The following is a 13,641-nucleotide window of genomic DNA, read 5'->3' on the forward strand; positions in this document are numbered from 1 at the left end:
TTGCCCATCTATGTTTATAATAAGTAACCACATGCAGGCTCTGTTATGGCAGGAGGTGGGGGGAGGATTGAATGTTGGGCAAAGGATTTGTTCCCTGCCCTCACCCCATAGAAAATGACTATATATGGCAATGAAAACATGGCTGCTCATTTTTCTCCTATCCACAAATAATCTAACAAGCAAAATGCCATTGTTGATTCAGATCAATACTGAATTTCAAAAGGGTCCTTTGCATTGTCTAAACTGAGTTAAGCAGAGTATGCATCAGCTTTTCAGAAATCTTTGTCTGAACGCTTTATCGTTCCATTTCATTATCACCTGTGTTGATACATTACCTGCGGAGCTCACAGTAAATGGGTAATACTGAGGTGTGGCAGAGAAAGGAGAAGGCCATGGTTGGTATGGCATAGGCACTCTAAAAAAAGGAAGAAAGAAGAAAAATCTCATTAAGACCACTTCTAATTATAAATGTTCGCAAATTAATTAAGATGAATCCAAGATTTTGCCAGAACCCAATGCCACTGATATCAATAGGAATCTTTCTGGGTAAGTGTTTATAGTACAGAATGGCGGTTCTCAGTCTTTCCATGCAACTATTTCAGTCAACGAAAAACTGCGTGTATTAGATAGCAGTTATATTGAAGGTAATCTTTCACCACTGGTGGAGATCACAGTACCCATGAGTCAACAACTGTTAGGTTCTTTTTCGCTATATTGGGTCCAGTGCCAACCTCTACTCACCTTATGTATGCAAGAACTTTCACTATAGTTCATGACAATATACCCAGAAGTAAGGTTAGCAGGATTTAGCCTATGCAGTCAGAATAAATACTATGATTGTTCATTTATATGGGACAAAAGCCAAATAAATTATAAACAATATAGATATTTATAACATATAGCATTACTGGCTGAAATTAACTCCTTTAACTCATCTCAATGTTTTCTATTTTAAAAAAATGGGTACAACACTCAGACTGACAGACCTTATAATGAGTTTGCCTCTGAAGTCTGAGGGCATTTCTATAATTAAAGACATTACAATTATCATGTTAGCTAGGAGTATGATTTTAAAAATCAAAGTTATTCAGTAAAATCTTAGTGAAGACCATTTACAACTTAGTGTAGTTTATTTCAGTTCTCAAACGGGCATAAGCTACTGTGTTACTCAAATCTAAGATGACCTTGAATGTAAAACAACTCCCCCTCCAATAATGAGATAATATATATATGGAAAATTTAGAGTTTCAAAATAATTTTCCAGGTTTAAAATCTAATTATTTGAAGGTTGTTTAAATTCATCCCCCACCCCTCAATTGCTACAGTATGGAAAGCAGTGGCTGGGTGGCAGGGGGCTGAAGGAGTCAGGCAGCCCCCTTGCCCTCTGCAGCCTTCCTGCCCCATCCCCTTCTCCCTCAATCGCTGCCCATCCCCGATTGACTGGGCAGGGGGCAGTTTCCCTGTACTACGCAGGAGCATACTGCAAGGGTGGCTGCAACCCTCACAACCTCCTAGCCTCCTCCCCACAACCCAACGTGGGGGAAAACTGGCTGCAGGAGTCTCTGGGGACTTTTTAAAGCATGCTTACCAAAGCAGGTAAGCATCTGCCCCTCCAAGCTCAGATGCACATCCTCTGTCCCCTCCTCCTCCAGTTGCTGCTGCTTTCCCTGCTAACTTGGGTGTGAGGGAAGCTTCAGAGCTGCTCCTGCCTATTCCAGCCTAGCTGGGTAGACGCTGGGCTTTTCTGGGAACAGCAGCAGCAGTAAGGAGGTGGGTTTCCCCACACCGCCTGCGCCCCCCCCAGGAGCAGGCACAGGAAGCCACTGCTGCTGTTGCTGCCATAGCTGTTGCAGGTGGAGTGGGCAGCAACAGCTCTGAAGATTTCCTGGCCCCTGGGGACAGCGGGGAAAGCAGCCAGAGCATGTGAAAAACGGAGGGATGGAAGGGGAGGGTCAACGCCTCTGAGCACAGGGTTGGGGCAGGAATTCTCCACTTTAAAAAAGTCCCCAAAGTCCCCAGAAACTCCAGCAATTCAGACCAGTCCAAAACAGGGGTGCAACCACATCACTGCCCCCCATCACATTTAAAGGGCTACTTATAAGGAATGATCACAGACTAGACTGGAGCAATCTTTATAAACACAATACACTTCCTTCTTTACATGTTTTTGATGAGCAGCAATTTTTATTTTTTTTTTTACATTTAAATAGTCATTATCACCTGAGCTGGCATGCAGTGAACTGAATGTGATAGTTCTCACCTACAACTATTTTTTCAGCAGGACACCACTACATTGGTTACACCTGGGTCATCTTTTTGAAATGTTTTCACAAGCATAACAACTGGAACCTTACGGGACAGGCCCATGAACAAGTTGTAATGAGGTAAGGTAAGGTGTGGACTTGTAACTTGTGCCTCAGCTGTCACTGGAAAATAAATAACTAGAAGATAAACTAGGCTGTGAACTTGAAGTCCACGGTAACTGCCCAGGGGCATGCACTTACAGTGCTAAAGTGAGGTGCCTTACCCCTCAAGGGAAGGAGAGTAAGTCACTTTGCAGTTACAGGGGGGGAGATAAAGAATGCACATGTCGAGTTACTGTGGACTTCAGGTTCACAACCTAGTCTATCTTATAGTTATTTATTTTCCAGTGACAGCTGAGGCACATTCAAGCTATAATTAGCCCTTCCAAAAAATACTGCTGTACACACTAAGCAAGGAAAGTTTATATCCATTATTAAAAAAGACAAATCTCCAACTGCTAATAAGATATAGTACTTTACCTCTTTAGTAAAATTAAACAGCTTTGCTTTGCAGTCCTCAGTAGAATTTGCAACCTGCATAAAGACACGCACAGAAAATAGCAGATGACATGAGGAATAACTATCTAGAAGTCAAAGACATCACTCTTTTTAGATTCTAGCTAATAAAATCATGCTCATTGAAAAAGAGGAGAAATAAGATCTAAATTAACAGGAAATAAGGATCATCACTAAATACTTATTTTTAAAAACTATGAAATATTACATTCCTGAGTGTTTTGGTATTGGGAAAGTATTACTAAAATAGAAACAGAAAAGCTTCCAGCGTTACCTGTAAGGTCTCTATAGAGCTAGCCAGTGGCAGCGGACAAGGGACAGACCATTTTTTTATTACAATCTGTAAAGAGAGAATATTTAAGATGAGAGGGCAATTATAGCACTAGACTACTGGCATGCATGGCAGAATGGGAAACAAAGTCGAACCAACCCGCCTGACTACTGGAGAGTTGGGCTAGGAAGAGTGATGGGGTTTGATAGAAAGTATTGCCAAAGCAATTCCCTACAAACAGATGATTAGACATTAAGGGCACACTTGGCACTTGTCTGCATGGGTAAGCTATTGTGAAATGAGTTATGATGTGAACTTATGGCGTGGTAGCTGTTCCACATTAACTGTCTGGGTGGACACTCATGAAGACGTAGGTACCCATGTCAGTCTGAAGTCAGGGTAAATATGCACCTTATAGACTAACTAAATAAGATGTATGTGAAGAACAAGTTTTCGTGAGCAAAATCACTTTGTATCTCAAACTAAAAGTGTCCCCCAGGGAGTTAGTGTGGAAGGGCCATTCTGCGACAGGTATTCTGGGCTATTTCCTCCATTTGGACAAGCCGTTAAGGAAAATAACAGCTGGGGTTGGCCAATGCAGCACAGCAAAAACACATGGTTGATGTTTGAAGGCAAAGGGGAGGGGAAGCCAACCAGAACATGAGGAAATATTTCCCAAAATGCCATGAGGATTTTCCCCATAGAACTCCCTAAACCATGAGGCTGTGTGGTGAGGTTGAGAAGTAAAAGAGAAAATTAAAAGGCAAAATATGACACTTCCCTTTCAGGAATCCTCTTCTAATTATAGATTTGCTTCTCCAGTCATTGAACGTATGGTTATGTCAACAGTTCTCATTGCAGCTGCTTATTTTTAGAGATCATAACATCTTTGTAATTATCTGATAGAGGCTTTACACTTGCAATAAGGGGTCAGATTCAGAGCTCTCTGCTTCTTTCCTCTGCCTATCTACAATCGGGTGGCGTGCTCCAGAGTCAGTATTTCAATTCCTGTGCAGTCGAGGGGAGCAAATGAGCCCTATGGCCAGTAACTGTGTGACCAGAGAGACAGCAGGTACATGGCATGCTATCCACGCTGCCTGGCAACATAGCCACTAACAGTCCTGCCGCGGAGGTAATACATGTCTTAAATTATGCAGCTGGGAAGGAGTAATTACTGGCTACAAAAGGGACAGAAGTGGCATGATCCCATAGCAACTATTGTGTTACTACACATGGTGGTTTGTTACAAAGAAAAATGGAGAGGGGACACTACAGCTCATGCTTCTGAAACTGTCTGGTGCCATTTTCTAGGGGTGTACCGATAGAGATTTTGGGGGCCAATACCGATAGCCGATTTTTAAGGGGACATATTGGCTGATACCCATTCAATTTCCAATACCAGCCAGGCAGGTTGAAGAACTGCGTGCAGTTGGTAAGTCTGGTGGGGTGGAAGGGAGGGGGACAGGGGGCAGATCAAGGCCCCCGTGGTTGAGGGAGGAGTGGGGCTGGGGCAAGAGCTGTCCAGATGGGGCCAGGTGGGTTGGGAGCTTCTGCTGCTGCACACCACTGGTCCAGGAGCCACTGGTCCAGGAGCCGGTAGCTCATCCAGTGGCTCCTGCCACTGCTCCTGCCACTCATCCGGGAGGGTATTGGGAGGGGGGGCATGTGACCCCCGATCTGCGCAGGGCAGGGCAGGGCAGGGCAGGGCGGGAAGAGCCCCACACAGCGCTGGCCCCAGCCTGCCCCCCATGTAGATTCAGGGGCACACGCCCCCCCATTCCCTCCCAGATGAGTGGCAGGAGCCTCCAAGCGAGCGCCAAATGAGCTACCGGACCAGCAGCTCCTGGATGAATGGCACACAGTGGTGGAAGCCCACCCTGTACCCCCTAGATGAGCCGTGGCTCTGTCCTGCAGCCACCCAGGCAGCGCTTGCCCCAGCCCCTGCCAGGCTGTACTTCTTGCTGCCTGGCTATGTTCCTCTCCAAGCTGCCAGCCTGTGCTCCTCGCTGCCTGTGTACTGCGCTGCGGCTGTGCGCACGCATGGGCTTTTATCGGCCAGATTATTGGCCACATCAGACCGATTTCTGATAGGATCAATTTTCTTTACATTGGTGCCAATCTGATATTGGACCAATGTATCGGTGCACCTCTACTATCCTCCAGCAGAGGTGCGGCCTCTGTTTCATTTCCTACTCATTAACTGGTTGGACTCCCCCCATGTAAAATTCAATAGCTGATCAAACTACCAAGAGCTGGTGCTTTGCCTGAGGAAGCAGTGTAGAAGGGGGATGGAGAGCTCATCCATACAGGTAAGATGCTTGAGCAAATGGCCGGAGGAAAGCAAGCAAGAATCCTATGGTGCCCGGGAGGGAGATGGGTGTAGCTTGGCTGGTGGGGCAGGTCAGAAAAAAGAGATGCAATTTTCCAGAGGGTGGGGGGCAGGTCAATGATGATCTACCTCAGGGGTGGGCAATTATTTGGGCCCCAAGGGCCATTTAGGGAGATTTGGTGAGCTGTTGTGGGCTGGGTCAGAACTCCCCCTTCCCCCACACCACAACAGCTCAGCTGAACTCCTTAAGTGGCTCTGCTCTGTGTTAGGCAGGTGGATGGGATGGGGCTGCAGGCGGGGGCAGAGTGGCATCTGGGGGCAGGGCTGGGGCTTGGGGAAGAGCTGTGATCTGCACGTCCCAGCCCATGGACCGGTGCCTGTTGCAGGGGCATGCAGGGCACAGACGGTGGCTTTGCCCCAGAACCAGCTCTGTGCTGTCACTACCTTGCAATCCTGTCCTGTGATCCCCACCAACGCATGACCCCATTACATCCGCGTGGCCGCCTACCTGCCCGCACACGTCCTGCCCTCAGTGGCAGGTGTGGGGTGGATGGGCTAGGCACCCAGGCAACAGGGCTGGGTCTGCTGGCAGCGGCAACTGGAAGGAGCCATTGGCACTGGGGCTGCTGAGAAGCAAGTCCAGCCACCACATCATCCCAGCTCTGCTGCGCACCCAGGGGCAACAGGACTGGATGCACATGCCACAGCCCAGGCTGCCCCCCTGCTCGGGTCAGGCAGGGCTAAGGGACTCACTGTAGGCCAGACAAAATATCTTGGTGGGCCAGATGTGGCCAGGCTGAATTTTGCCCACCCCTGCTCTAACCAGTGATGTGAAGAACCGAACAGAAGGAAAAAGAAAAAAGACAAATGAAAAATTGTAAGTGTTCAGAATCCCTAATTATGTATTCCCAGCTGCCAAATTCTTCAAATTGGCTTGGCTTATTGCTTACTACTCTGGCCTGGGTTTGAAACGAGGTCACCAGCAGTTACCAACACAGGGGGATGTTTGAAGTCTGCAGCAGTACCAATCACCCGACCTGTCACGCAACCATGGCAGCAAATCACCAGCTCCAGTTTTAAGCCCATTTTACATTAAAATGTTGTCTCTGAGGTATTAGAAAGTTTGCTTTAAATTACACCCTGCCATGTATTTCAAACCCACATTAAAACATTTCCAAAAAACAAATTCTAAGGTCCCAAGTTTCCCCACTGACGTTATTCATCCTGCAGCAGGAAAACTGGTTCCATCTGTATTCTAGTCGTGCCTACAGGGCTCAGGTGGGACTCGGGCTTAGCGATGCCACAGGCACCATGCAGCGTTTGAGCTGCTCGATAACTACCTTTTGCTCCGGAAGCACAGATTTAGAAAAAATAAAATTAAATACTGGCTGGGGTCAGCTATGTTGGACTGAAAAATGTAGTGACAGTCTTCTCAGCAACCTTGAATTTTAACTTTGCACCTAAAAAGTGAACAGATCAAATTCCTCTTCCGTTAGGACCCAAATTGAGAAGCTGAGCAAGGAAAAGCCAAAAGAAAAACTAAACCAACCAACAAAAAACCTGATGGTGCTCAGGACCCGACAGAATCAGGTTCTAAAATAAACATATTTAAGCTGTTAACATGCTGGTCTCAAAGTCCTTTACAAAGGAAGACTTACCTCCATTTTACAGATGAGGACACTGAGGTACAGAGAGAAAGTACGACTTGGATGAGGTCAAGCAGATGGAGCTAGGAATACAGTCCTTGGACTGTTCATATTCTGGCCTATCCATTAGACCATGCTGCTTGGGCTCAACAGATCACACACGTCCTATTTGCATGCCATATATAAAAATTGTGCTTTTACAAGCAAACAGATGGTATGTACTTGAAACCAATTGTACAGAATTATTGCATATGTAAAATAAGGGTATTACTTCCATATGACTGATGCCAATTTCTTCTGGAACACATTAAAATGTATCTGCCACTGCGCAATTTAATATTGTACAAACTATAACATCCATTTCAGCAGTACGTATCACCTGCCTCATAGCAAACTGTATTTAATACAGCTTCCAGTCTCAGTGACACAGATCAGGCTAAATTTTTAAGTAACAGTATTTTTCTTTAAATATACACATTGGCATATCAATACTTTGGTCCCACTTATATTCTTAGTAATGTCTCATTTGTCACATACAAACCACGAGGAAGAAACATCCATTTTTTAAAAAAGCTTCCTTAGGAATGCAGTACCCCATGACTTCCAGAATTCGGTAACATTTCTTATGCATCTGCACACACAAGATCTGGGATCAGAATCAAGATCCCAGATCCAAGTATCTTCTAGGTTTGCAGATCTAGCTGTGATGGTTCTATGCATATATTTCTTCCTTAAAGCCATTTATTTTTAAATGTTCTGGTGTTTTCACCCTTTTTTTTTTTTTGTAAGATCTGTACAACTTTTGTAAGATCTGTAAGATCCCTTGACATTTAAAAGAACTAATGAGTGTATTTTACAAGTTTCTGCAACCCACCTCTGCTCCTGACCTACACTGTCACTGTTGAGGCAGATGACTTTAATAGGTTTTAGAGGAAAGATCAAAAATTGGGCTAACAACAACATTTTAAGCAACTTCCCATTAACTCTGGGGGTACTGTTTCTACTCCATAATACTAAGCTCTAGAAGACCCCATGAGAACATTTCACCTCTTGACGAATACCCTAGGGAGCTGTTTTGACAGCTTTGAAGTTTGGTTTTATCACACAGTTCAGCTCCTAATGGACTGTCTTGCTCTTCTGGATAACACGTTTGCTGGACTTGCTTTCCATTGTAAAGAAAAGTCCTACATGCAAGTCAAAGCAAGCCCCAGGAAGAAGGGTTACGGGGAAACTTCTTGCCATGCTCTTAACTAAGACTCTTGTTTACATATCTTCTTGACAAAATTCAAACCACCCAGTCCCTCTACATATTATATTTGTACATTAGCAACAGCCTACCTTCTCCTAAGAGAAAACCAATGCAATCCTAAGACGCAATTTTCCTTTTGGATCTGCAGAGCATATCTTACCTCCAATATTTTGATCCATCTTATTCACACAGCTTACAGCATGAAAGTATCACAATCAAAATGCCCCATTAGGCTCAGAGAAACAACATTTTCCTGCCCAGTGAAGAATAAGGTCATTGAAGCAGTAATGAATTCCGTATATTGCCTTAGAGAACTTTAGTTTTCTTTGTCTCTTTTTGAGCTGTTTCACTCCAATGTACATGTAAATTTAATTTATTTGGACTCTATTAAATTTTCTTCTGCACTAGTTACAGTAAGTAATCATTAGGAGCTAAGAAAACAGAATTCCTTTCCATAAGGAGGGAAACAAAAGTATACATACCAATTCTTTCACTGCACTGCCAGCAAAACAAAAAAAATATAACTATGCTTACCAATCCAAAAATATAATCATTTTAAACCTTTTCACATGCTTGAAAAAGTTCACACACATTTTCATGCCTCTTCAGCAAAACAAACTTATCCTGTCCAAACATGTGTATGCAGGGACATAAAGAAAACTCTTGATTTTACAGAGAGCTTAAGGGAGGGGAAAGGGGACCGTCCGTTTCAAAAGAGACTTATAAAAACATTTAAACAATAAGAAAAAAAATTTAGATAGATAAGCTGTGCGCTGATTTTTAACTTACCACGAGAGCAAAGTACACCATAAAGAAAAATGATAAACTACTTGTGTAGCCAAGAAAGCCTGTAAAATAACAGTAAAAATAAATGGCAATTTATAAGGAAAGTGATCCTAACGTACAGCTAAAGCTTTACATTTTAGGCATGTTTTCTATTACAGTTCTCGGTATCTGGGGCTTAGGACTCGGAATAACAGCATTCCAGCTGCCTGTCACAGATCATTTATGCAGCTTTGCAGGGCAGAATTAGAACTGGCTTACCACTAATGGCATGCTGTAAGTAAATGCAGCTCTTTAATGTTCTGCTGTAAAGATTTTATTTTAGTATTGCAGACAAAATACAACTGCAACTCAAGTAATAGGTTAACTAGGCAGGGTCGGGAGGCACAACCTATGACAATAGCTTAAGCAGCCCCCACCATTACCAACCCCCTGCCAGCTAGAATAAATAAATAAGCCATTAAGGTTTTAAAGTCCTTAATTGTAATTGCTATTAAAATACAATAATACTATTTTCCCTCCTTAAAATCACTTACCGATTTGGGGGAGAAGTGCCAGAGGAAAGACAATGCAGACTGAAGTAATCAGCAGCAGCAATCTGCCATTTAGAAACCAAGACCTATTGGAACAAAATTACTTACAGTGATCAATAAAAGAAATACCTAGTCGTTACTAAACACTAATCCTGGACAAAACTTAGGAAAGAGACTAACAAAATTGTTTGGTATCATATCCTAATTGATCACCGTGTTACTTTTAGGGATTTGGACTTTTTATTTATATCTGATTACTGCCAATTCTCAGTTGATTGAGTGCAAGAACACTGCTTTTACTGACCAACATTGTCTACAATCTTGTTGGGAAAATACCGGTATTCAGACCAGTTGAAGAGGCCTGATTTAGATTGCTATGGGTATTTTCTGATCTGGAAGCTTTCAAATCCTTATCTTATGCTAGCTAGCTGATCAGAAGGTAGAGATACCCAAGACCACGATTATATTTCACTATCCGAACAGTATGCCAGTTGTACTTTGACTGGCAAATCAGAAGAAAAAAGGCTCTTTTAGCTTCATGCACCTATCCCTCATAACTCGTGCATGACCTTGGATTATCTTCTCTGTGGAAATGCCCAACGGGGAAGTATAGAGCTACATAAAATGTATGCTATGCCCTTTAAAACCCCATTGCAACTTTTAAAACAAGCCAATCCTCCATTTTGCCACACTGAAAACAGTGTGGATGGATGCAAAAAGCAGGAGAAACAAATATCCCAAATTGGCTTTCCGATAACTTTGGATGGAAAACATGAGAATGAGGGGAAAAAAAAAAAAAAAAAGCAAAAAATCAGAAAGAGATTTTAAAATAATCTTTTTTATTTAAAAAAAAAACAAACAAAAAAAACATATTTTTCAGTCGTTCAATTATTCCTTAAAAAGGAGATGTACAAGAAAGGTAAAGGAGAGAAAGGGGTGAAAAGATAAGAGATCCATTTTGTTATCATCACCCCATCACTTCTACGCCCTGTGCCACAGGTACGCAATGCTCTGCAGAAGGCAAAATGCAGTCAGAAGCTAGAGTCCATCCTCCAAAGAGCGTGAAGTATGGAGGTACGAACATTAAAAAGAGCAGCATCTTGAGGGTGCTCCCCTGCACTTGGTAGTAACTGCATCCTAGACTGATACACATCTTGCATATCAACCTCCCAGTTTATCACCTATAAACACCTTGGCCTTTGGCCTTAAGAGTTTATTTAGTCCAGGATATGGTTAGCACCTCATAAACAGGCAGCGCCCTCATGTTATCTTAAGAAAAGCAGAGTATCACCTGTGAGACAGGAAAAATCACCATAAAAAACCAGACCATCTCTTAGTGTGGACAATTACCTGTCTGTTTTGTTTAAAAAAGTAATAAATGGTGTGAAAAAGAGCCCCGAATCATGACGCCAAGGGCATTATTGCCAACTGGAGGTTTTCTTTTCAATACACATAACAATTTCCCCTTATGTTAAAAACTTTTCTGGACACAGTATGTTACACTTCAAAAATGTCCTCTTGGCCTAGATGTGAAGTACGACAACCTCAATTACTTTCTAATGAGAAGCTGCTAATCTCAGCAGTGAGTTGCAGCTGTCATGCTACTCCTCCGTGCTGGCAGCAGAGCTCCAGCAGCCACCTGGGGTAAAGAAAAGGGCATTTACCGCTCTCTTTTTAAAGAAATAGAAAAACAAATCTCTCTCCATTCACTTCAAAAATGCTGAATTTACTCATTACTTCACTAGAACATGTTGTGAAAGTGTGCACCAATATAATTAGGACTAGCAAAGTGCCCATCAAGAACGACGGGTGGGCGGCAGGGACAGAGCACCACCACCCACCGCCTCGCGCTGCTGCTCCTCCACATCTGGCTGCGTGCAACCCCCCATCACTGGGTCCAGCCCCATGCACCCCCCACACCTCAGACATACCCACCCACACACTACACACACGCAGCCCCATGCCACATACACACCAAGAACAGACACCATACATACAGCCACCCACCCAGCCACACGCCACACCCCCAGCCACACCTACCCTCCCACTCAACTGCACCCACCCTCCCACACGCCACACAAACCCATATGTCACACACAGACTCACCCAGCTACGTGCCTCACCCCCCCCCAAGCAGTCACATGCCACACACACAGCCAAACACACCCATCCATGGGCCACACCCACCCACATGCTGCACACATGCACCCCCCAGGTGCTCCCAGCATGGGAGGGGAGTGGCGCATGGCTGCAGGGTGCTGCATGGGGAGTGTGCATGGGGGACATGCCCTGCCCCATGGCCACATGCTGCATCTGGCAGGCGCTGCCCACACTCCTCTGCCCACTGCCCTTGTGGCACCCTGTGGCCATGCGGCATGCCCCCCTGTGGCAGCTTCCTGTGTATCACCCAGTGGCCATGCCCCTCCCCCTGCGTGGGGAGCACCCACCAGCTATGAGCAGTGGAGGGGGCATGGAGTGGGGGGGGGGGGGCAGCCCCTGAGGCCATGCCCCTCCTGTGTTTTGGTGCTCCTGGCATGGGGTCAGGATGCGTGGTTGCAGGGTGCCACAGGGAGCAGGCAGGGGTATGCGCCCTGCCCCGCAGCCATGTGCTGCAGCCAACCGGCACTGCCTGTGCCCCCTGCCACTCCCCTGCAGTGGTGTGCCACGGCCTCCTCCCCCGTATGGCTGTGCGCCACACATGCCCCCCGACAGTCACAATTTACACCCCCCATACAGCCGGTCCCTGCATCTGACAGCAGGGAGCACAGCCTGGCCCTGGCCCCGCCCCCATCTGTCTGTCTGTCCTAAGGCTCCAGGCTGCACATGCACAGTTGGCCCAGAGCATTACGGACAGACAGACGGAAGTGCTAAGTCTCATTATATTAGCATTACTTTCACACAATCCTACTTTCATGTTTTTCATAAATTTTTTCCCTCCAGGGTGGCTGTGAATTTTAAAAGCAGTAGGAGAATAAGTAATCATATAAATGTTAGTTGAAACACCTCTGATAAAGCAGAGGTACCAAGTGTACTGGAAGTCACATGACTGTCTAGACCAATAGGTAACAAATCCAAAGTTCCCATGACTAATCAATGAGCTAGAAGAGCAAGAGGACAAACTATTTTTAGGTACCATATAGTAGTCAACAGTATATTTGGCAAAACACATTTTTGAAAAAACAGGAATAGGAAACCCCATAAAACAGAACTGTAACATGCAAAACGTTAATCAGGGGGAAAAAACTATTTAAAAAAAAGATTATTAATACTTATTTAGCTTGGAATATAGAAGTCTATTTTTAAAAAAATTCAATGGAACAACACTTTTGAAACTGGGCATCAGTTTTTTCCATAAAGTATTAAAAAGTAAATTCTCTCTCTCTAAGAACAGTTTAAGATTCCCTTTAAAATTGCTTTGATATTTTATTTTAACCCTACATTATAAAAAGTATTTCAAATATGAAATGTGGAGTATAAATCCTTAGCCGTATCGATGTGCTCACTCTATATTTTAACTAAAAACAGACAGATTTATGAATTGCTTAATTTCATTCCTGAATACAACAGGACAAGAGAGATTCATATGTTCTAAATTAGGACTTTACTTTCAGTCTTTATCAATTATACCACACATGGGCAAGACAACTAAATTGCACCAATCAGATCATCCTGACAGGATCATTAAACGTTAACAGAAAGCTCACAAATTACAACATTTTAACACAGCCTTTATTTTAAGCTACAAAATCTTTAGAATTCTTCTTATGCAAAAATAAAAAATATTTAGAACTCTTCCTATGCAAACTGACTGAAACAATTCAATTTACAAATATTTAAGTTGCATTTTATTACTATAGGAAAGACATTAAGGTATGTTGTAAACACTGGCTCTGATCCTGCAGATTTTACATTATCATTATGAAATAATTCTATCTGCATATATATATGATCTAAATACATGCATGCATATTTATGATCTACATATGTATATAATTTTTTTTTTTTTTTTTT

General features: G+C 43.7%; 1 protein-coding gene across 1 annotated transcript in view; it reads right to left on the reverse strand.

Moving 5' to 3' along the window:
• Positions 1-13,641, reverse strand: part of SLC38A6 (solute carrier family 38 member 6) — a 70,353-nt gene that overhangs the window by 19,177 nt on the left and 37,535 nt on the right. The window contains exons 7-11 of the mRNA XM_019518375.1: positions 9,634-9,716; positions 9,104-9,162; positions 3,094-3,159; positions 2,784-2,837; positions 336-415 (exon numbers count right to left, since the gene is read on the reverse strand). Coding sequence (XP_019373920.1) covers positions 336-415; positions 2,784-2,837; positions 3,094-3,159; positions 9,104-9,162; positions 9,634-9,716 — 342 coding nt within the window. The remainder of the gene's footprint in view (positions 1-335; positions 416-2,783; positions 2,838-3,093; positions 3,160-9,103; positions 9,163-9,633; positions 9,717-13,641) is intronic.

The sequence above is a fragment of the Gavialis gangeticus genome, unplaced genomic scaffold, assembly GCF_001723915.1.
Source record: "Gavialis gangeticus isolate Ggan-Ray unplaced genomic scaffold, GavGan_comp1, whole genome shotgun sequence".
In the NCBI taxonomy this organism is placed as follows: Eukaryota; Metazoa; Chordata; order Crocodylia; family Gavialidae; genus Gavialis; species Gavialis gangeticus.